This window comes from Xyrauchen texanus, chromosome 23, assembly GCF_025860055.1.
Source record: "Xyrauchen texanus isolate HMW12.3.18 chromosome 23, RBS_HiC_50CHRs, whole genome shotgun sequence".
Classification (NCBI taxonomy): Eukaryota; Metazoa; Chordata; class Actinopteri; order Cypriniformes; family Catostomidae; genus Xyrauchen; species Xyrauchen texanus.
This window is the reverse complement of record NC_068298.1, coordinates 35,893,991-35,916,483: the sequence shown is the minus strand read 5'-3', so window position 1 is coordinate 35,916,483 and position 22,493 is coordinate 35,893,991. Positions and strand designations below refer to the sequence as shown.

Below are 22,493 nucleotides of genomic sequence, written 5' to 3'. Positions count from 1 at the left end.
ACTGACCCAACCAATGGTGTGAGTTTGAGGTGGGACTATTTGTTTTGGCTGACAAATGACAGACAGAGGAGTTTTGGGGGAAAACTTTTGAAATAGACATTATTTTTGCAGTATTTTGATGTTTAAATAATCCCCCCCTTTAAATGTGCTATCAACCAATTTCAATTAAAATAAAAATTGAATTTAAAAGAATAGTTCATGAAAATAAAAAATACAATTTCAAACTGATATGACTTTCTTTCTTATGATTTTTTAGAATACCCGAGGCCACTGTTTTTTAGTAAGAAATTGAGAAAATCCATGACAAATCTTTGTAAGTGACATTGGATTTCAAGCTACAATATGACAAAAAAGCACCATAAAAGGATCATAAAATTGGTCCAAACAGCTTGTTTGCTATATTTCAAGTCTTCTGAAGCCACATGATATCTTCATGTGAGGATAAGACCAAAATATAAGTCATTAAATTGAGTACAATTACACTAAAATGCATAGTGTATGTGGATCAAAAATAACCTTTACTTACATTTTTATATGAAGTGGTCCTTTCATCTGACACTCCAGAAATGCCTTACTAATGAGAATGCATACAGTACAGTTGTACAGTATATCACTGATACAGTATGTGATTACTATGATTTTATTGCACTTGTATTACAATTGTGAGTAGGAAAAAACATTCGCCACTTTCAATGTGTCTGAAACTCCTCAGAATTGAATAAAATATAAGTCAACAAAATATAAAAAATATATATATTTCCAGAAACAGTGTCTTTATCGTTAATTTCCCTTGAAAAAATAAGTTGTTTTATAAAAATGTAATGTTGCCATTTTTGATCCACTACTGCCGTGTTAGCACGCTGAAACAGCAATGTGATAGATTCTGAGCAGACTTATAAAGCAATGGCTTACATGTGATTGGCTAGGAATTACCCAGCTAATGGTGCGATGATGTACAGCTGCTAGTCTTCCCGCTAGAACTACGCTGCGCTTACATTTCTATCAAAATCATTTGACAAACAGTGAGTGGTTAGTCACATCAGACTGTGACTTACATGCCTAGCGGACAGTTTTCATTTGTTGTTGGGTCAACAAAGCACAAATGATACAAAACACACCACTGAAGTTGCACAATTGCACATCATGTTCTAGCCTGAAATGCAGTCAGTAATGTTCAAGTTATTTTTGCAGTTCGTAGCATGCGGCTTGACTCTGTCCAAATGCAGAGACAGGAAGTATCAAGACAAAGATCATACAGCTGACAGATTTACACATGAACACCGCAGCATACATGCAACAACAGCACTTTTATTTAACAGCACATGCAAAGCATGACAAGACGGCAGGCACGTTCAGTGCATGGAAGTATGGTAATGGTCAAGGGTGTTTATATATAGGAAAGACTCTGCCAAATACCTTTTTGATGTACTCGGTTGTACTGTGTATTAAATAGGGGAATAAGGGATATAGTCCTATATGTTATTGATTAATACATCTGTTATGTCTTTGTATGTTATGTAAGCTATACAATATTTCAATTTGACATTAAGAAAATTTCAACACTTAACCTTTCAAGAACACATCTGTGTCATATTTCACTTCAAAAATAAGAGGAAAATCAATATATATATATATATATATTTATTTTTAGATCATAAATACTTTTTGCATTGTGAGATTATATTTCACATCAATTAACCATATATAGTACACATTATACTATAATGGTGAAATATTTTTATAAAATAGCTCTATTAGAAAAAATAAAGAGATATTTTAATTTTCTTTGGAAATATTGCCATATGGCAACTCTGAACCACAATGAAATATGGTCCAATTTTTTTTCCTTACAAATGCATTTCTCCTTGAATTAATTGAATATTTAATGAATTAGTTGATGTATTTATATACTAGGAATTCCTATAAACTTAAATTGAATGAATTACTCTTACGTTCTTCAATGTTGTTCCTAAAGCATTAAAAAATGATTCTGAACAAATAAACTATTTTTATTCTGATTTACAGTACACTTTAATTTGATTCAAATTAATTCGTTCTTTTAATTCTTTAGATACATTCTTTTTAATGTAATGTAAAAATTCAAATTCTCATTTCTGCAATGCAATAAAAACATATTATCATTTAAATAATTTTTTAATTAATACAGTATTTATATGTTGTAGTAGTATTTGTTATACAGCCTTTAAAGTATGCTGATTTAAAAACAAAATACTTTATTAAAGTAGAGAGAATCACCATTCATTATATTGGGAATTACCAAAAATAAATAAAATGTCCAGTTTACACTTTAAATAATGAAATAATTTCACTACGCAAAAAATCGTTTTGTATTTATTGATTTATTCTTATTTCTTATTTGTATGTATTTATATGTTTATTACAATGTACAACGCTTTGGGGGTAACTAAAATGTACTTACTTTAATTTACAATTTTACACAAATAATGTAGAAAACACTGAGTGTTTCTGACCTCTTTGTATGATGTTGCTCTCGTTGTATGCTTGCTATTTATACCACGGCACCCAAACCATTACAGACATACTCACACACATTGGAATGTCCAGAGAACACACCTCACTTCTTATTTGAAGCAGTTGAAACGGTTGACTTGTGCTCTGTTATTTGGCTGTTCGTGATCTCTCATGACCACAGCAGTATTTGATTTGACTGTCTTGGCTGCCTGGGATGTCTGGGACCCCCCATCCCCCCACCCCCCCCCAGTTTATGTCAACATAAACCACCTGTCATACATCACACAAAGTTTATTTCTGCATTTCACATGAACATGAAAGGGGTTTGTTAGAACATGATATATTATACCCAAGTGATTAAAACAGTTGTATTTCACATGTTAGGAAAACTACTACAAGAATGACAATGAAGAAAATGAAACCGAATACATATTTGAAGTTGGTGAGTTTGAAGCTGTCCCATAATAAAGAAAGATCTCTTGATATCTCAATTGTTTCTCATTTTCCATTAAATGAGATTAAATGGAGGCTTTTATCAATATTTCTCCTTCTCAGATTTTTATTCTGAGAAAAGACCCCAGTAAAATATATCTCCATATGTCTCCTCCAGAGTTTCAGAAAAAGATCTCAATAATGTCTCAAACTGTACAATAAATGCAATCAAATGTCTGAGATTTCAAAATGAACTCAAATATTTCTCAATATTTCCATATTTGCAATATTGTCTTCAATTCTTCCAAGACCAAAAGGTGATATTAAATGAAACATATCTGAGATCTTTATGTCTTGCGAGCTTTATTTACAATTTTACTCTCTGGTTTGAATTTCATGGTGGATTTTCCGTAGGTGTGCCGGTACTGCTGGAAGCTGTATGTATGATTTTATTGAGTTATGAATATCGGATAATTGAAAGATGGGATAATGTCTAAACTTCAGATTAGAGTGATTATGTTGACAATTGCCTCTAGAGTATGGGGACAAAGGGTTGTCATGGTAATAGCCACACACAAAACACACACCTTCTGGTATTTATTGGATTGCCTTTCCATTCATAGACTTTCATTTATATCAGAAAGGATATTGAAGAAGAAAACAAGGTTGCGGTTCAATAACTGAGAGGACAGTATTTTGTAATGTCATTGTTGACATTTATTGCGAACAGTTGGCGTGCCTGAGAAAAAGTCACCCCGCTCTCCCTCACTGGCAGAAACAATGACGTTTTTATTTTCTTTGAAACATTTGTTTGAGACAAAATGTCACAGTAGCTAAATCAAGCCTTTGCGTGACTATAAGAAACAGATGGTCTCGGTCAAAATTCGTCAAGCGGTTAAATCGTCAAAGCTGAGAATAATGATACTCTTCAATTATCTAATTTCTGAATGTTAACTTAACAGGACAGCTATAAGGGAGAACATAGGAGTCTTCGACTTCGATTGGCTATAAATCCGCTATGCGCTGTCGTAGACATGTAAATAATGTTGCATGATTTGTGAATTCGGATGACATCATCCTCCGCTCCGCAGTCGGTCATTTAATACTCTCATCTTGACCAGACTGATTTGTGAAAACTTTCACAATCACACGTGTTCACGTTTGATTGTGTGAATTTGTGACAACTTTCACAGATCAGTTTTTGTCATTTAACCTTTGTTGAGTTGAGTCAACAGTTTACCTGAAAAATCAGTGTTATAAACATTGAGAGGTCACATTCTTGAAACACATGATAATTATGAAGGGAAAACACTAATTTAAATGATAAAAAACTATCTGTGAAAAAAATTCACAAATAAGGATGGTCTATTTAATCCTAATGTGACCCGTCTTGGTGTTCATTTTGTAGATTTATAAGACGTTTATTGGTTTATGGAATATAACATTTTTATTTCACAATGCCAAAATGAAGAAGCCATCAAACAGAGTAAAATCAATCTGTGAAAGTTTTCATAAATCCAGTTTTGTGTGAAACTAGTGTTTCTCTGATGTCTTTATTGACAGCCTATATTGTTACTATTACTCAAGGCAATGGGGTAGAGCAGTAAGACACAATCAATCATGAACAAATGTGAGGGTCTATCAAAAACAAGTACATTTGCATGAACCCAGACTGCATGTTTGCTGGAAATGTGAAAGTGAAGAGCGAAAAGTGAAGAGCGCTTATTTGTCACCATCCCGACTCATGGACTTATAAAGAGTTGACAGGAAAACAAACTGCTGTGAACAAATTCACAAATCAGTCTGTTCGAGATGAGAGTATTGGAGCTATTTGCAACAGAAAATGAAGAGTTGTAAAATTTAAATGACCGAGGATGATGTCATCCGAATTCACAAATCATGAAAAATCACATGCAACATTATTAACATTTCTACGACACCACATAGAGGATTTATAGCCAATTGAAGTCTGAATTTCAAACCACAAACTATATTTACCGCTGTGAGAACTTTAAGATCCTGTCGACCTTAATTAGAATCCGGCACCAAGTTTTTAATCTTGCAGTTGTTACTGTTATGATAATTTACCACAAGAAAGCTCATCAGACGTTGATAGATAAAAGCAGATTAATACACGAGAGGAACCTTCCAGCATTGAGCCATCTCTAAGATAGTTCATAGTATTTATGTGTTCTGCTGGTAAATATCATAGTTACACGTATTTATAGCTGTTGTGGTTTAGTCTTTGGTAATGTGATACTGTTTAGTGCAGGAAGCCAGAAGAGCTCAAAGATGAAGCTGCGAATCACTATTTTCGCTATGTTGACTAGGATTTGTATCATTGTACTGTACAAACCATGAAACATCAATACAGTGGGGAAATGTATAACCCACAGGGCAGAGAGCCTTGTAGATAATAATAATAATAAATAAGTCTGTGTTTTTCTGGATACCTCCACTTAACGCATCATAGCGAGTCCTTTACAATAAGATAATAGAAATCATACCACATGAGAGAAATAGACCAAGGGAGACAGAATTATATATGTTAGAATGAACGGTTTTAAAGGGTTAATTCAATAAAAAAGGAACATTCTGTCATCATTTACTCACCCTCTTTTTATAAACCAAGCCGATACTTTTAATGAATCTTGTCAAATGACTCACCAACTCACAAGTTATTTGAATCAGACTTGACGAATCCACTGAATGATGTCACAGTTAGAACAGCTGAACTAAAATCTGATTCACCTTTATTTCAAGTCTTTGCTCTCAGTCATGTCGAAATGAAACAAGAACTGCTCTGTAACCTTCAATCAGTCATTACAATTCTTGTTCATAAAATAAAGTTTAGTTAAATAATTTGCAATTTTTTTGGTATATATATAATTTTATCATTGTAATACATAATTAAAAAATATTTATTTAAGATAAAATTTGTAAACATTGAAATGTTATATTTCAGAGGGAGGGAGGGAGAGAGGTTGATGGAAGTGATTTAATGACCAGGAGACATATAGAAGGGAGTTAATCGGTTAACCAGAGAAACAGAGAGGAGGGGAGATGGGGTTTGGATACTGATCTCAGAAACCTGGGAGGTATGCCCTCGGTTGTTTTGTTATGACATACATACACATGAGCAGGAAGTGATGCGAGGTACCCAGATGTGTCATGCACAGATATGCACTCTGCATCTGTGTTCATCTGCGACGATGGATTTGTGCCTGGTTCCTTTATCACACATAAAGTGCTTCCATGGCGTTTTACACCTTTATACTGAGTCGTTACACCCAAAATGAAAATGCAGTCATTAATAGCTCACCCATATCATGTTCTGAACCAATATGCCTAAAAAATGATCAGTGGTTTATGATGACTACCTCTTCAAGTTTCAAAAGGCATATAATGTTTGGTAAGAAACAAACCAAAATCTAATTTGTTATTTAATGAAATCTTGACTGACAGATGCTTTCCTGTGCACGTTCATGAAAATGAAGAAGAGTAAAAGTTTGCGCAGCCCCTGCTCGCGAGATATGCCATTCAAGTGAGAAAGCGCTTTGTTTTGGTACAACCGGACCACCAGAGATAACAAAACAGAGAACACATCACAGATGCACACAAACCAGAGAACAGAACTTACAAAACACATCTAAAGAGTTTGACGATAAAGAGGAGATGCATTTCCAAGTACTCCAGTTCATACAAATAAGGCTGGGCATAGAAATGCATCTCCTTTTCAACTTAAAGCTCTTCAGACAAGTTTTGTAAGTTTGGTTCTCTGGTCTGTGTGCAGAAGTGTTGTGTGTTCTGTTGTGGAGGTCCGTATGTACGGCTCATCTCGCAAGCAGGGGCAGTGGCTGCTCTCATGGACCCTCCTATATGTGCACTGGAGAGTAATGGTCGGTCACATAGGCTACGTTCACACAGTCAGTGCTTGGGATTGACAACCGTATTTACTTACAGGTGTGAGTCTTGAAATGTCGTGTTCATACAACAGTTTACAGTAGCGGCTTCGAAGTCAAGCCTGTATTCTAACAGCTGTAACCATAGTGACTTAAGTAAATATAAAAGATGTCAGCGTCCATAACACCAGCATGTCTTATCAAAACTGACACCACGGTATTACATAAATGAGTCCAATAGAGGCGAGAGTTCATTCATCAGATCATAATTAACCGACAGCATCTTTGAAAGCTTTTTAACTGAGTGGCAGCTTTTGTATCACGTTGCTCACACCTGTGAGCTGCTATGGTGAAAGACAGTGGTTGGATCTTTGGATGACATGCAGCTAATTTTTCCGTCACCGTGAGTTAACAAAACTAAGAATTACGTTACGTTATTACGTTATATGACGTGACTAATAACTAGTTGTCCAGTACAGTTACATTCACACAGTACAGGTTTGCTAAAAATGCAGTTGTGAGTCCCGAACATTTGCGGGTGTCAGTTTGGTTTATTGAATACGGTTGTCACTCTTGTAAATAATCAACCTATGTGTGAACTGTATTAAGCACTCAAACACTGCACTGACAACCATATTCTGCTGCTGTGTGAACGTGGCCATATACTGTATATACACTCACTGAGTACTTTATTTGGAACACCTTTACAACTACTTATTCATGCTAATCAGCCAATTGTGTGGCAGCAATGCAATGCATAAAATCATGCAGATGATTGTCAGGAGCTTCAGTTAATGTTCACATCAACCATCAGAATGGGGATAATTTGTTATCTCAGTGATTTCAACCGTGGCATGATAGTTGGTGCCAGACGGGCTGGTTTGAGTATTTCTGTAACTGCTGATCTCCTGGGATTTTCACGCACAATAGTCTCTAGAGTTTACTCAGAATGGTGCCAAAACCAAAAAATCATCCAGTGAGTAAGTGGCAGTTCTGCTGATGGAAACACCTTGTTGATGAGAGAGGTCAGCGGAGAACGGACAGACTGGTTCAAGCTGACAGAAAAGTAACGATAACTCTGTTAACCCCTCTGTACAGTTGTAGTGAGCAGAATATCATCTCTGAATGCTCAAAATGCCAAACCTTGAGGCAGATGGGCTACAACAGCAGAAGACCACATCGGGTTCCACTTCAGTCAAGAACAGAAAGCTTAGGCTGCAGTGGGCACAGGCTCACCAAAACTGGACTGTTGAAGACTGGAAAACGTATCCCAGTCTGAAGAATCTTGATTTCTTCTGAGGCACAGAAAGTAGGGTCAGAATTTGGTGCCAACAGCATGAATCCATGGACCCAACCTACCTTGTGTCAACAGTCCAGGCTGGTGGCGGTGGTGTCAACAGTCCAGGCTGGTGGCGGTGGTGTAATGGTGTGGGGAATGTTTTCTTGGCACACTTTGGGCCTGTTAATACCAATAAATCATCGCTTGAATGTCACAGCTTAGAGTATTGTTGCTGACCATGTGCATCCCTTCATGGCCACAATTTACCCATCTTTTAATGGCCAATTCCAGCTTGATAATGCACCATGTCTAAAACAAAAGTAATCTCAAACTGGTTTCATGAACATGATCATGAGTTCACTGTTCTTCAGTGGCCTTCCCAGTCACCGGATCTGAATCTGATCAAACTTCTTTGGGATGTGGTAGACTGGGAGATTCGCAGCATGAATTTGGAGATGACAAATTTGTCATCAGTGAGTGTAAATACAGTATACATTATATTACTTAAAATACACTTTTTTGAATTGGCACAATTTTCAACAGAAAACCAGTTGACAACTGTCCCTCCCCCAACTGTCAGTAGCCTACTGTAGTGAAAATGTCCAGCTCATATTTCACCCCAAAATCAAAAGATAAGTCAAAAACTTAGAATCAGACTCCATGAATCCCAAAACCTGTCCACTGTTGTTTAAATAAAATATTAAGATGTTATTTAAGATGTTGTTTATTACAAGATGTTTCCTCTTCTTGCTTCAGGTCCACCTGGGAAACGCGGAAGAAGAGGTGACCCTGGTGAGTCTGATTTCTCCATCCTTCTGTTTCCCATTCTTAATGGCTAATCAATATAAATCTTGTAGGATTAGGGTGTTTCTACTGACTCATACACATTTTTAGGCATAGCTCCTTTAAAGGCGTGTAAATATTTATAAACATCGTTACCAGTGTGCAGAATTAAGAATCATTATATTTGATGGGAGGAAGACCTCAATGTATGTGGTGTTGAGTCACTGTAGACTCTCTTAGTAACAATGACTCAGAGGTTTTAAATTCTGGATGATAATGAGCCAGCCAAGTAAATAAAGATGCTGATAGATTTGTGAGCTGAACGTTAGACAGACATATGGCTCACAGGGGCACAGATTCAGAAAGGTTTTGGTTAAGAGCGATTCATTGTTGCATCACTTGCAGATTAAGTTGTTGTTGCCGTTTGTGAGGTTTATTGAAGCTATGTCCAGGTCCCCAGATATGCTGTAACTTTATCTTGGCACTGTGGAAGTGTACAGTTTGTACAGCAGAAACTTTATTCACCTCATGACCAGATCAAATCTGATATCAGTACATTCCCATTGAACTTGCATTTGGACAGAACGACAATTCTTTACATCTGTTTTTCAGACCTGTTCCAGCTCCACTGCCCTGGGAGAGAAACTTAAAATGCTGGCAGAACACTTTATTTACATTGAGATAGTGGGTCGTTTTGTCACTTAGTTTGCTAGATGTGGTTCTGTTTAGCCGTGCCTGCTTGTTGTAGTTTGGTCGTAAAATGGGTGGAGAAAATTCGAACGTGGGGAGATGGATGGAGGAGGTTATCTGTTACACAAGCGTCTGTTTGGTTCTCCAGTGTGAGAGAGAGAATATGGTTGAAAGCTGGAAGACATTTAGTGGACTAATCAGTGAAAAGATTAGACAGGACACATCCAAGTTCGTTCTGGGTAATTCATTCATTAAAAAGAGCTCATTTAATTAGGAGCCTCATCAACTGAAGAATAAATCATTGTACTAAAAAATGTTGATGTTGCCCCATTATCCTTTTCTCTCGTTCCATGTGCTTTGTTAGCCCTTTAAACCACACACATTCATTGTTCATTGTTTTCCCCTATCTTAAATGCTTCCCAAATGTTAAAATTCAGCTGTTTTGTACACAATGTTCAGAATTGTCCTACTGAATGTTGTTGTTAAACCTTTAAGGGCCATGGGTCTTTGTGGCAGCGTCTAGACAGGAGTAAATCCGGACACCTTTCAATCTCATAAAACGTCTCTTAAACCCGTCTGTCTCCCCTGAGGGTTATAATAACACTGTCTAGAACTTTTCTCCTTATTTCTCTTTATATTTATTTTTGTCTGCTAACGTATTTATTAACATTTTGTTTTGGTTTTGTTTCTTTATTTTGCAGGACCCCCAGTAAGTACACTGTCCTCATACATCAAAATCATGTCATGATGTAACAGGTGTGATCTCTGTATTGTTGTAAGCATTACTGAATTTTGAAGGTAAGCCACAGAAATTAAGAAATTGTATTCTCTTTAGTGCTCTTGAAAAATTCAAGTTCTAGAATCTGTGCACCAGTCCTTTTCTTAGTCCACGTACACACTGCAGCTAAATACGGTTGTAAGTTCGCCTTTGAATGCTTAATCCTGTTTTTTGTACACATAGTTTGGTTATTAATGGGAATGAAAACTGCAGTCTAAAACCACATTTACTTTTGAATAATTCAGGAAGTGACGATTTTCACATAAATTGAAACTGAATTCATAAATTCCCATAGTGTGTATGGAACAGAACTGAGCATCTAGTTGTTAAAGACATGACCGATGGTGCAAGCGAGATTAGTCTCTCTCATCATGTGGTCTCGGGATAACCCAAACATTACAGTCCAGAGAGTGTGCTGTTAAAAGCAGCCGCTTGGAACGCAAAACCAGAACATGATGGCGCTAACTAAACTTTATCAGATGATAATATGTCTCTGCTGGATAATCTCTTTGCTCCCAAATAGCAAACACAAAATGGGTTAAACTGGTGGCATTATGTTACTTGATGCATTGCTATGGTTATCGCTTGTCAATCATCACAATTGCGGGTGTAACTTTTGCATTTCGTCCACGCATGGAATGAAAAGTTTGGGGATTCATTCCCACGTTTTAATGCGTTTTTCACTCCTAGATCTTTTTAATGTGTACAAGGCCATAACGTTTTAGAGTGTGGAAAGAACATCCTCTGATAGATTCAAGTTGTAGAATGTTCAAACCAGATACAATGATAAAATGTAGATTCAAGTTCTAGAATCTTCACAACTGTGCTTTTCATAAAGCTCTAGAGTGTTCAAGCCAGATCAAATTATAGTTTGAATGTCTAGAATCTTCACACCAGTGCTTCTGAGTTCAAGAGTGTTCAAACCAGATCATCTGTAGATTAAACTGCTACAAAGTTTAAACGATTCCTCTGATACATTAAAATCCTAGGATCTTCACACTGATAGATTAAAGTTCTAGATTATATTTCTTGAGTGTTCCAGCCAGATCCAATGGTTGATTAAAGTTCTAGAAGCTTCACACCAGTGCTTCTAAAAAGTTCTAGAGTGGTCAAACCAGATCCTCTGATAGATTCATGTTCTAGTGTGTTCAAAAAAGGCCCAATGATAGATTATGGTTTGAGAAGCATCACTCTAGTGCATCTGATAATGTTCTAGAGTGTTCAAAACAGATCATCTGATATATTAATGTTCTAGAGTGTTCGGGCAAGATCCAATGATAGTTTCAAGGTCTGAAATTTTCGCACAAGTGCTTCTGACAGTTCTAGAGTGTTCAAACCAGATCACCTGATACATTAAAGTTCTAGAATTTTCACACTGATAAATTAAAGTTCTAAAATGTTCAAATCAGATACTCTGATGGTTAAAATTCCTAGAGTCTTCAAGCCTGATCCAAAGATAGATACAATTCTAGAGTGTTCTAGACAGATCCAAAGATAGATTAATGTTCTAGAATATTCACACCAGTTCCTCTGATAGTTCTAAAGTGTTCAAACCAGATCATCTGACATATTACAGGTGTAGAATATTCACACTGATAGATTAAAGCTCTAGAGTGTTCAAGCCAGATCCAATTATAGTTTTAATGTCTAGAATCTTCACACCAGTGCTTCTGAGAGTTCAAGAGTGTTCAAACCAGATCATCTGTAGATTAAACTGCAAGAATGTTTAAACGATTCCTCTGATACATTAAAATCCTAGGATCTTCACACTGATAGATTAAAGTTCTAGATTATATTTCTTAGGTATTCAAGCCAGATCCAATGGTTGATTCAAGTTCTAGAAGCTTCACACTAGTGCTTCTAAAAAGTTCTAGAGTGTCCAACCAGATCCTCTGATAGATTTATGTTCTAGTGTGTTCAAAAAAGGCCCAACGATAGATTATGGTTCAAGAAGCATCACTCCAGTGCTTCTGATAATGTTCTAGAGTGTTCAAAACGGATCATCTGATAGATACAATTCTAGAGTGTTCGGACAAGATCCAATGATAGTTTCAAGGTCTAGAATCTTCCCACCAGTGCCTCTTTATAGTTCTAAAGTGTTCAAACCAGATCATCTGACACATTACAGGTGTAGAATATTCACACTGATAGATTAAAGTTCAAGAGTGTTCAGATCATATCTTCTGATAGATAACATTTCTAGAATGTTTAAATCAGATCATCTGATGCTGTTGATTACATTTTGAGAAAAATCCTCTGTTAGATTCAAGTTCTGGAATTTTCACACCAGTGCTTCTGATTACATTCTAGAGTGTTCAAGAAAAATCCTCTGATAAATTAAAGTTCTTTAATCTTCACACCAGTACTTCCAATATAATTTCTAAAATGTTCATGAAAAATCCTCTGTTAGATTTAAGTTCTGTAATTTTCACACTATGCTTCTGATTACATTCTAGAGTGTTCAAGAAAAATCCTCTGATAGATAAAAATGATTTAATCTTCACACCAGTACTTCTAAAAAAAGTTCTAAAATGTTCAAGTAAAATCCTCTGATAGATTCAAGTTATATAATCTTCACACCATTGCTTCTAAATAAGTTCTAAAATGTTCATGAAAAATCCTCTGTAAGATTAAAGTTCTGGAATTTTCACACCAGTGCTTCTGATTACATTCTAGATTGTTCAAGAAAAATCCTCAGATAGAATAAAATTATTTAATCTACACATCAGTACTTCTAAAATAAGTTCTAAAATGTTCAAGAAAAATCCTCTGATAGATTCAAGTTATATAATATAATAAAAGCAAAAAAAAAGTTATTTAGAGCAGTGGTGTTGTACTAGTAGTAAACACTAACAATAATGATTTACCCTGGAAAGTAAATGATTTAATCTAGAAAAGATTTAATCTGAAAGATTGACAGATTGAAATGAATGTTAAAACTGTTCCTCTATTGGAAATATCAGTTTGGAAGGTGCACACAGATGTGTGTTCCGTATTCAAAATGGTTAATCAGAACAGTTTACAGTTCATTTATTTCTTTTGGTTCAACTTCTTTTTATTGAATTAATGTTTTAAGATTATGAAAACTGTGATATACTTGTTAATCTAGGTTTATATGTATTCATTTGTTGTACCTAATTTTTATTTGTACAGGGCAAACATGGAAGAGACGGTTATCCGGTAAATGTTCTTTAAATACATTATCTCATTTCGATCTTGGGCTCTAATCTCAATCTTAAGGAGCTGTTATTTTCCAATTCTTTTATTTATTTGTACCACATCCAATACACTTTGATGCTATCAATTTTGATTCACTAACATTTTTCATCTGCTAAACAATTTTCTTTTCTCTTTAACTTTTCTTTCTTTCTCATTACCTTGAATATCAGAGTTTAAAATTTTTGTGTGCAACACAGTCACTTTTGAGATAACAACAGCATTACTCCATTGCTGCAATCCAGACACCTGAATCAGCCATTAAAAATACCAGAAGTGCACTTGACTGCATGCCGCCTCTGCAGATATGTCGGTTATAATGCTCGTCTCCATCATTTGATCATCATTTGATAAGTTATGGCTGCCTTAATCAACAGAAAATGTACACAAGCATCTGTTTATATTAAAATTCCATTTACCGCTCAGTTTCCATTGTTGGTTTTGTGATGTTCATCAGGCAGGTAAATAACGCAGAAGACTATTGTGAAAAAGACACAATGAATAGAGGTGTGTCTGCGCTGAAAACAATGAAAGTGAATTAATTTAAATATAGTGCAGCACTATTTAAATGCAACTAGAGTCTGGTTAAACTTGATCACATGTGGTTTGTGAATAAGAAGTACAGTGCATCAAAGTGGCACAACTGTTTAGTGAATTTACCCCTCAATGTTAAATCTGCACTTATATATTTTAAAAGTCTGTTATGGCAACCTTCAGTGTTTCACCATCCTCATCTTGTAATGCAATAGTTTAGAACGCTATAAGTCACAGTAATTGTCACAGCATAAATCAATCAAGTACCATTCCCTGATGAAGAATTATCTCCATTACTGGTACATGGACAATAATGATGCTGAGTTTCCTGGAAGAATGAAACCACTTCTGGGCTTAATTACAGTGATAATGGTTTTTCTCTGTTGAAAACGCTATAGATCCAGCCCTTGGCCAAAACCCGGGTCTAGGAAACTAGGCAAGAGCACTTACAGGCTCGGATTTAAAAATTCCTGCTTTCTGGATTACCCTTGAATGGAAAGTACTGGAAGAGGAATCAGGTGTTGAAAATGAATTGGCCGTAAACAAATCATCACATGTAAACGGTGGTACATGTGGCGACTCATGTTGCACCATCCTGTTTTGCCACGTGCCAGCGCACATCTGAGGATTGTTGTCTAATAACTGGATGCTTATTAGTTCCGTAGTTTGTTTTTGTTAAGTTAACCAATGAATGGAACAATATTGTTTGCAATGAATGGAATCTTATTGTGTGTGTGAAACAGCCCTTACATACAGTATATTTTATTTTATCTCTGTTTATACTATATTTATGCAATTTAAATCAATACTTGGCCAGCAAACTGAGATTTTTTATTAGCCAATATGTTGTTTTACATGGCAAATAAAAAATAAATAAATAAAAAATAAAAAATATGTATTTTTTTAATTCAGTTTTTTTCAGTAAAATATCTAAAAAATAAAGATATATTTTAAGAAACAACAATCTGTAAGACAAAAGGATCATCATAGAAAATGTTGTACCTGGAATAAAGTTTATTTTTCTTAATTTTGTTTCTTGTTTTAAGTATAAAATTAACTAATTCTATATTCAGAATAGCATACCACATACATAATAAAATTTTCCAAAATTAAAAAAAAAGTATTTTTAAATATATCATATTATATAATAATAATAATAATTATAATATATAAAAAATGTTGCTGTATATTTTAAGGTAACTACCTGTTAAGTTTTTACTGTAGAATTTTTACCATAGTTTTATTCAATTTTTATTGTAGTCTTTTATCGTTAAAATTCTGAATTGGTATGGTATCTGGTGGCCTCTAGCGGCATTCAGTAGAACATCAGATGGTAAGCGAGATAAGTAGTGCGCTGTTCTTGAACTTGTCATGTTGAACCTGGGGTCAGATTATGGTTATTTTACTTCTAGTCACAAAGCGAATTAGACTTTATACCTTGTTTTGTCTGGTGCCTAATTGAGGTACTCTTGGTTTTGGTTGGTTTGTCTCTGATTGAGATGTTTGGATAACAAGCTTGCACACCTCGGGGCGTGAAGTATACGTGAGGATATCAGAGAGTATATTTGTCTGAGAGTTGTGAGTAAGTCTTACTGTGTATCTTTAGCAGCCAATTATACTGGAGATAATATTTATTACATTACCACTTCCGTCTCTCAGCCCATTATTTCTCCTATCATTGCAGTGAATCACAGATGTTTGTCCTGATATTGCATGGCATGTGCTGTGAGATCACTCTGTAGATTCCAGTCTATGGAAAAGTCTGCTACTAATTATAGACAGGTGTGTGTGGATGTGTGTGTTTGTTTTTGTGGCCCCAAAACGTTTTTGGACATTTAAAATGGACATCCCATTACATTGGATAAAAATGGCTTGGAAAGTGTAAATTCAAGTTCCGCCATTATTTGCTTGCAGATGCCAATTTTTTATCTAATGCAATAGTATTCCTATATTTTAAAGTGTGATTTAAGTGCCCAAATACCTTTTGGGACCACTGTAGTTTTCTCTGTAGAACTTAGACACATATTCAAAAGGCCACCTAAGGCTACACTGACAAGTTTGTTAGTAATAAAGCTCATTGATTTTGAATGGCAGAATACAAATAGTGGGAGTGGATTGGATTTCCTAAACTGGAACGCGTCCACTGGCATCTGCCAAGCCTCTGTTGATCTGGAACTGAGCGACAGGTGTGTGTGTGAACTCGGCCCAAATCCACATCTTTTACAGTTTACAGCACAATCTCAAAATGCTTTTGGGCAGCAACTGTGCAACATACGCCAGTGATTTCATTGTGCTCTCCCAAAGCGATTCTTTTCTTAAATTGGGTTGATGGACAAGTCTCAGTATGTTTGTACAAGACGACAGGGTCAAGGAGGATTAATTTTGACATTAAACAGATGAGGTAAAGTAAATATGATTTACACTGTTACGCTAACCCTGGACACAGATCTGCTAAGATATAAAGAATAACAGAAGCCAGACAGACAGCAAATGTGTGCTTATATATGTGTGATGGAATCCGTGTACATCAATGTAAATTTGCTCAGTGTATGTGCTGGGCTACATGTTACATGCACATGTGAGCAGAGGTGCGTGTGTGTGGTTACCTCGCCATTGCTCTCATACACTCAGGTGGTACCCACATGCTGTCCATGCTCATTTGAGGCTGTGGCTTAATTAGCAATATGGTACTCTTATAAAAATCGAAGTACCATACTTGCTGCAAATTCACCACTGTTCATTTTCACATGCAAATGAGCTTCTTGCCAAAAGTTTGCCAGAGGTTCACCACTACTGGCAAAGAGCTGCAAAACTTCTGGCAAACATTTGAGGCAAATCAAAAGCTAATATTTGCTGCAAATCTGCACCAAGTTTGTGGCTATAGTTTAGATTTTTTGTAAGGGTAAACAGACTGTATTACATGCAGACATGGCCATAAATGACTATCACATGACGTCATTGCATAAATCATCCTTTTGGCTTTGTGTGACAGGTTATCACTCTCTGGAAGGTGCTGAGATGTGTAAACGTGAGAAAGATTCTTTTTTTGAAAATCCGATTGAAAGAATTGTTGATTATTAGCATCAAGCATCACTGTTACTATTGTCCATACTTAGGGTTAAGGATTTCGTAATGTATCCTGCACTGTTTGTGCTACAGTGATGAATTAATCTCACATCATGTGGCTTGTTGAGGAGAGGTGTGCTATTACATTTGTACACAATCAGAGTTTTTCAGATGATAAAACGAAGAAATAAAAACTCCCCTTGTCTTACATTGAAGGAGCGACCCGAGCCATTAAGGCACCATCCACTAAAGACATCAGTCTTGTGCTGATAGTAAAGTCAACATGAAGTTATTATTGACCCTTTAAACCCTTAAAACCTTCAACGAAACCAGAATATTATAGAAACTTTGTATTGAGTTATTTTGACATGGGGCTGGTTGCAATAAACTAGAACAACCTAGCAACCTATTTTTTCCCACAGGCAATCAACACTATAAAATAAAAAAGAGGTACATCATACTTCTTGCTTCCAAAGACAGAACCTGACATAAGAAAGGAGAACAGAGAGAAATGGAGACTTCATGGACATTGGATCCAGATGATTGGCCTTAACTCCCCTCGGAGTCACTTGGGGATGAGACTGTGGTTTTGGGGGTTTCTTTCATGCAGAAAAATGTAACTGAACTAAAGGGGGTCATATTGTATGTGATCCTGTCCATTATCCTCTTCAGTTTCTTAAATAATAATATTTTTTTCCCAGATGCATGAAATATTATGTAAATGAAGGGGTGAATTAATCTTTAAAGGTAACACTAGCACTCCCAAAAGTAATTGCAGAAAATAAAACGTAAAATAATAAGGATTATTAATTAAGTAGTAGTATAAAGTAACAAGTATTTTGAATGAAAAACAAAATAACACACATCACCTTTAATGTACTAATAATCTCATTAATGGAGGTTTAATATCTTTAATTTGAATCTATTTGTGTCATCTCTGAGAGTATGGACCTCATTCATAAAGCTAGATTTAAAAATTATTATGTTTAAAGAGGGTAGATTATTTGTTCTGTTATTAAAGATTTTAAAGGCTTACAACTGAATGAAAGGAAATTTCAGTTCTCCACTGACCAACTAAAAAAGAATCTCTTAAGTAGGAAAAGGCAGCCACGAACTGTGAAAGATTCTTTAAGAAATAGAATGGGACTGAATATTTAAGACTTGATTTGACTCGAAGGGTCCATTTATACAATCCCCCCAGATTTCCAGCACTGTGGCATGAACCCTCCATAAAGTCCAAGTTTAGCAGGAATGCTTTTGTAGGCATAAACTCAAAGCTTTTTTGATTATCCTGCAATGAATTTGCAATTCATAGCAGACTTGAAAAAAAAAACGATAATGCTGGCAAAGTGCAACAGACACAAAAGTCATTATTTCATTTTCTCGAGGGTTTACTGGTATTCTGAATCCTCTTTTTCACTCCTTTGCACTTTGTGGTTAAATATATGTGGTAAATCTGAGCTACTTTGGAATTTTTGTTCCTAATGTTCCCTCTTTGGAATGTTGGTGGCATATACAACAAAACAAATTGTTTAGTATTTACCTGGATTTAATGTTTTTATGAGTTTTTTTGCAGTAAAAGCATGAAAAGAAAAGCAGATTTAGGAGATACAATTCATTTTATTTTTTCCATGGTTACCTTCTGTTTTTAGGGGGTTATAAATTGAGTTGTGTTAGTTCAGGTGTGGAACTAACTAACAGATAATAGAAAGTTTGGAAATTAGAAGTATAAGATGTTAGATGATTTTACTCAGAATTAAAATTCAAAGTTTTGTGGCTTTTAGTCTGTATCAGTTAGCTCTAAAGCAGTCTACATGCAAGTGAGCTCCTAAAAGTTGAAAAAAAAAATAATAATAATTTTTCGCCCTAGATCTATATTTTCTGTTCTATCAGCATAGAACCAATATGTTCTGCAAGAGCGCTCTGGAACAGGTTTTCATCAAGGATGTCTCTGTACATTGCTGCATTCATCTTTCTCTTGATCCTGACTAGTCTCCCAGGTTCTGCAGCTGAAAAACATCCCCACAGTATGATGCTGCCACCACCATGCTTCACTGTAGGGATGGTATTGGCCAGGTGATGAGCGGTGCCTGGTTTCCTCCAGACATGACGCTTGCCATTCAGGCCAAAGAGTTCAATATTTTGCTAACGTCTGGCCACTCTACCATACAGGCCTGATCGGTGGAGTGCTGCAGAGACGGTTGTTCTTCTGGAAGGTTCTCCTCTCTCTACAGAGAAACGCTGGAGCTCTGTCAGAGTGAACATCGGGTTCTTGGTCACCTCCCTAACTAAACATAACAAAATGTGGAAAAAGTGAAGCGCTGTGAATACTTTTTGGATGCACCATACTATCAGCACAAGATCGATATTTTCAGAAATATCAGCACATGACAGATATCTATAGTAATATCAGCACATGACTGATATCTTTATTAATATCTAGACTGATATCTTCAGTAATATCTAGACCGATATCTTTAGTAATATTAGCACAAGACCACTATTTTTTGTAATATCAAGACGACATCTTCAGTAATATTGAGACTGATATCCTCAGTAATATCAGCACAAGGCTGATATCTTCAGTAATATTAGCACAAGACCTACATTATCTGTACTATCAGCTCAAGACAGATTGTAACAAAGTTCAAAGAATGGGGAAGCAGGAGACAGTGACTCCAACTCAAAGGTAAATGTATTCTTCACACAAAAACACGTTCGCTTGACTGCGTAATGGTAAAGCTTCACACAAAACACTCAAACACTACATTTAGTGGGACTAGCAGCAGCCAACACACTTGTAGCTTCAGCTGTACTCTCTCTCCATCACTCTGAGGTCTGGCCCCTTTTATTTATCCCATCTCACACTGCAAACTATGAAACAGCCATTACCAGCAGTTCATCTCAGGTGAAAACTCTTACCGCTTCCTCTTTCCCCAGATGAACACTCGACCACGCCCTCGCCTCCGCACAGATATTAGATATCAGAAATATCAGCGCAAGACAGATATTATCTGTACTATCAGCACAAGACCAATATCTTCAGTAATATCAGCACAATAATGATATCTTCAGTAATATCAAGACCGATATCTTCAGTAACGTCAGCACAAAACCTTCATTATCTGTACAATCAGCACAAGACTGATATTTTCAGTAATATCAGCACAAGACCTACATTATCTGTACTATTGGCACAAGACATATATTTTCAGTAATATCAGCACAAGACCTACATTATCTGTACTATTGGCACAAGACATATATTTTCAATAATATCAGCACAAGACCGATATCATCAGTAATATCAGCACAATACCAACATTTCCAAAAAAAGACTGTGGCAGGGCGGAGGGCGGGGCCGGGTCGTGATTCTACACACCCGATCCCTTATCAGGCTAATCAAGCCTCCGAGAGGGATTAAGGCAAACTGCGGAGGATGGTGCGAGAGAGAGAGAGAGATCGTTTACGGCCAGCTGACCATCATGTGTGTGTTTGTGCTTTTTGTTTAAGTTTATCATTAAAATATAATTTATATTGCCAAGGTGGTTCTCGCCTCCTCCTTTCCATTAAACTGCGTTACAAAGACCGATATCACCAGTAATATCAGCACAAGACAGATATTTTAATAAATATCAGCTGAAAACAGATATCTTCAGTAATGTAAGAACAAGACAGATATTTTCAGTTATATCAACAAAAGACAGATATTCTCAGTAATATTGGCACAAGGCCGACATCTTCAGTACTGCTAATAATAACACAAACTCCAATATATTCAGAAATATCAGCACAAAACCGATAGCTTCAGTGGATGGTGACCTGATATTTTAGTATTTTTTGGCCATGTAGCTACTGGTAGCCTGCATATTTGAGGAAGAAAAATTTTAACCCCTCCATAATAATGATGGATTATTCAATTAGAAATCAAGGAGTCTTTGGCCTTGAGGGTCAACAAATTACCATACCCAGCAATGGTGACCAATAGGGCTATTGATCACATGATGAACTTTAAGGGTCTGAGACCCCGAGAACCAGTGGTCATAAATCAGAGCAAGCGTCCTGGCCGATTCATCCATTTCTCTTCCAGGATGTCCGCTGGCACTGACCTGTGTGTGCACAGTGTCAACTCACCATGAGGAGTTACCACATAAGCGCTTCCAGATGTACTGATTAGAGCTTCTAGCACATCCTCCAAACAATCTTACAGATCCCTCGCTCTGTCCTTAACACGCCTCTGGGAACATTTAAAACCAGAGATTGTTTATCGTCCACAATGGGATTTTCCATATTTTGTCTGTTAATTTAAAGGAAGAAGTTCATTGTTAGTTATTTTAGACCTGAATGTTCCATTACTTTTGAATATAGACACTTTATTCAAGCATTTTATTTAATTTATTTTCATTTTATTTTAATTTCATTGTGTACTCACTGTCATTGAGTTTCTACTGTATCTTCTATGGAATATAAAAGGAGTTATTTAAAGCAGAATGTCCAAGCTGCTCTTTTTCATACTATGAAGGTGAGTGGTGACCACAGCTGACAAGCAAGACTTTCATATTAATGTCTTAAATTTCAGTCACATGTGGCTGTACATTTTAATGTACTAATATTATTTAAAATGTGTTATTAATTTAAACCAGAAGCCCGGGAGCATGACAACAATATTCTGCAAGCAATCTGTCTCTCTTTTATTCTGTCTGTTCAAACTATAAAATATAGCTTTTTCTGCATTCTGTTCACATTATATTACATTTCAACTCTAACAAAGAAGGAAAAAAATGGGAATAAACTCATAAGATTCATCTTTGATTTGAGATTGACCCATTAGGAACCTGGGATTGTACAGAAAGATGTTTCAAAGGTCATAGGTCATTACCATTATGGTGGCCTCACACACTCTATACAGATTTATGTAGTTTTTCAGTGACACTGCTACTTTTAGAGCAAGACTAGGGGTGTCATGACACTTTAATATAGCTTTCTGAACGAAATGATCCTTAAAGGATCCTTATAGGATTGGTGGTGGCATAGTGGGCTAAAGCACATAACTGTTAATCAGAAGGTTGCTGGTTCCATCCCCACGGCCACCACCATTGTGTCCTTGAGCAAGGCACTTAACTCCAGCTTGCTCTGGGGGGATTGTCCCTGTAATAAGTGCACTGTAAGTTGCTTTGGATAAGAGTGTCTGCCAAATGCATAAATGTAAATGTAAAGGCCATTTATGGCATGACTGATGGGACCTCGTATGACAATGACTTGATTTAAGTCTGTCAAAAGCCAGTCCTCATGGAGTCCCTAGAAATTACTTACTAAAGTT

General features: G+C 36.1%; 1 protein-coding gene across 1 annotated transcript in view; it reads left to right on the top strand.

Annotated features, from left to right (window-relative positions):
• Positions 1 to 22,493, top strand: part of LOC127663366 (collagen alpha-1(XXIII) chain-like) — a 198,138-nt gene that overhangs the window by 139,297 nt on the left and 36,348 nt on the right. Inside the window, exons 3-5 of the mRNA XM_052154919.1 lie at positions 8,863 to 8,898; positions 10,281 to 10,288; positions 13,511 to 13,537. Coding sequence (XP_052010879.1) covers positions 8,863 to 8,898; positions 10,281 to 10,288; positions 13,511 to 13,537 — 71 coding nt within the window. The remainder of the gene's footprint in view (positions 1 to 8,862; positions 8,899 to 10,280; positions 10,289 to 13,510; positions 13,538 to 22,493) is intronic.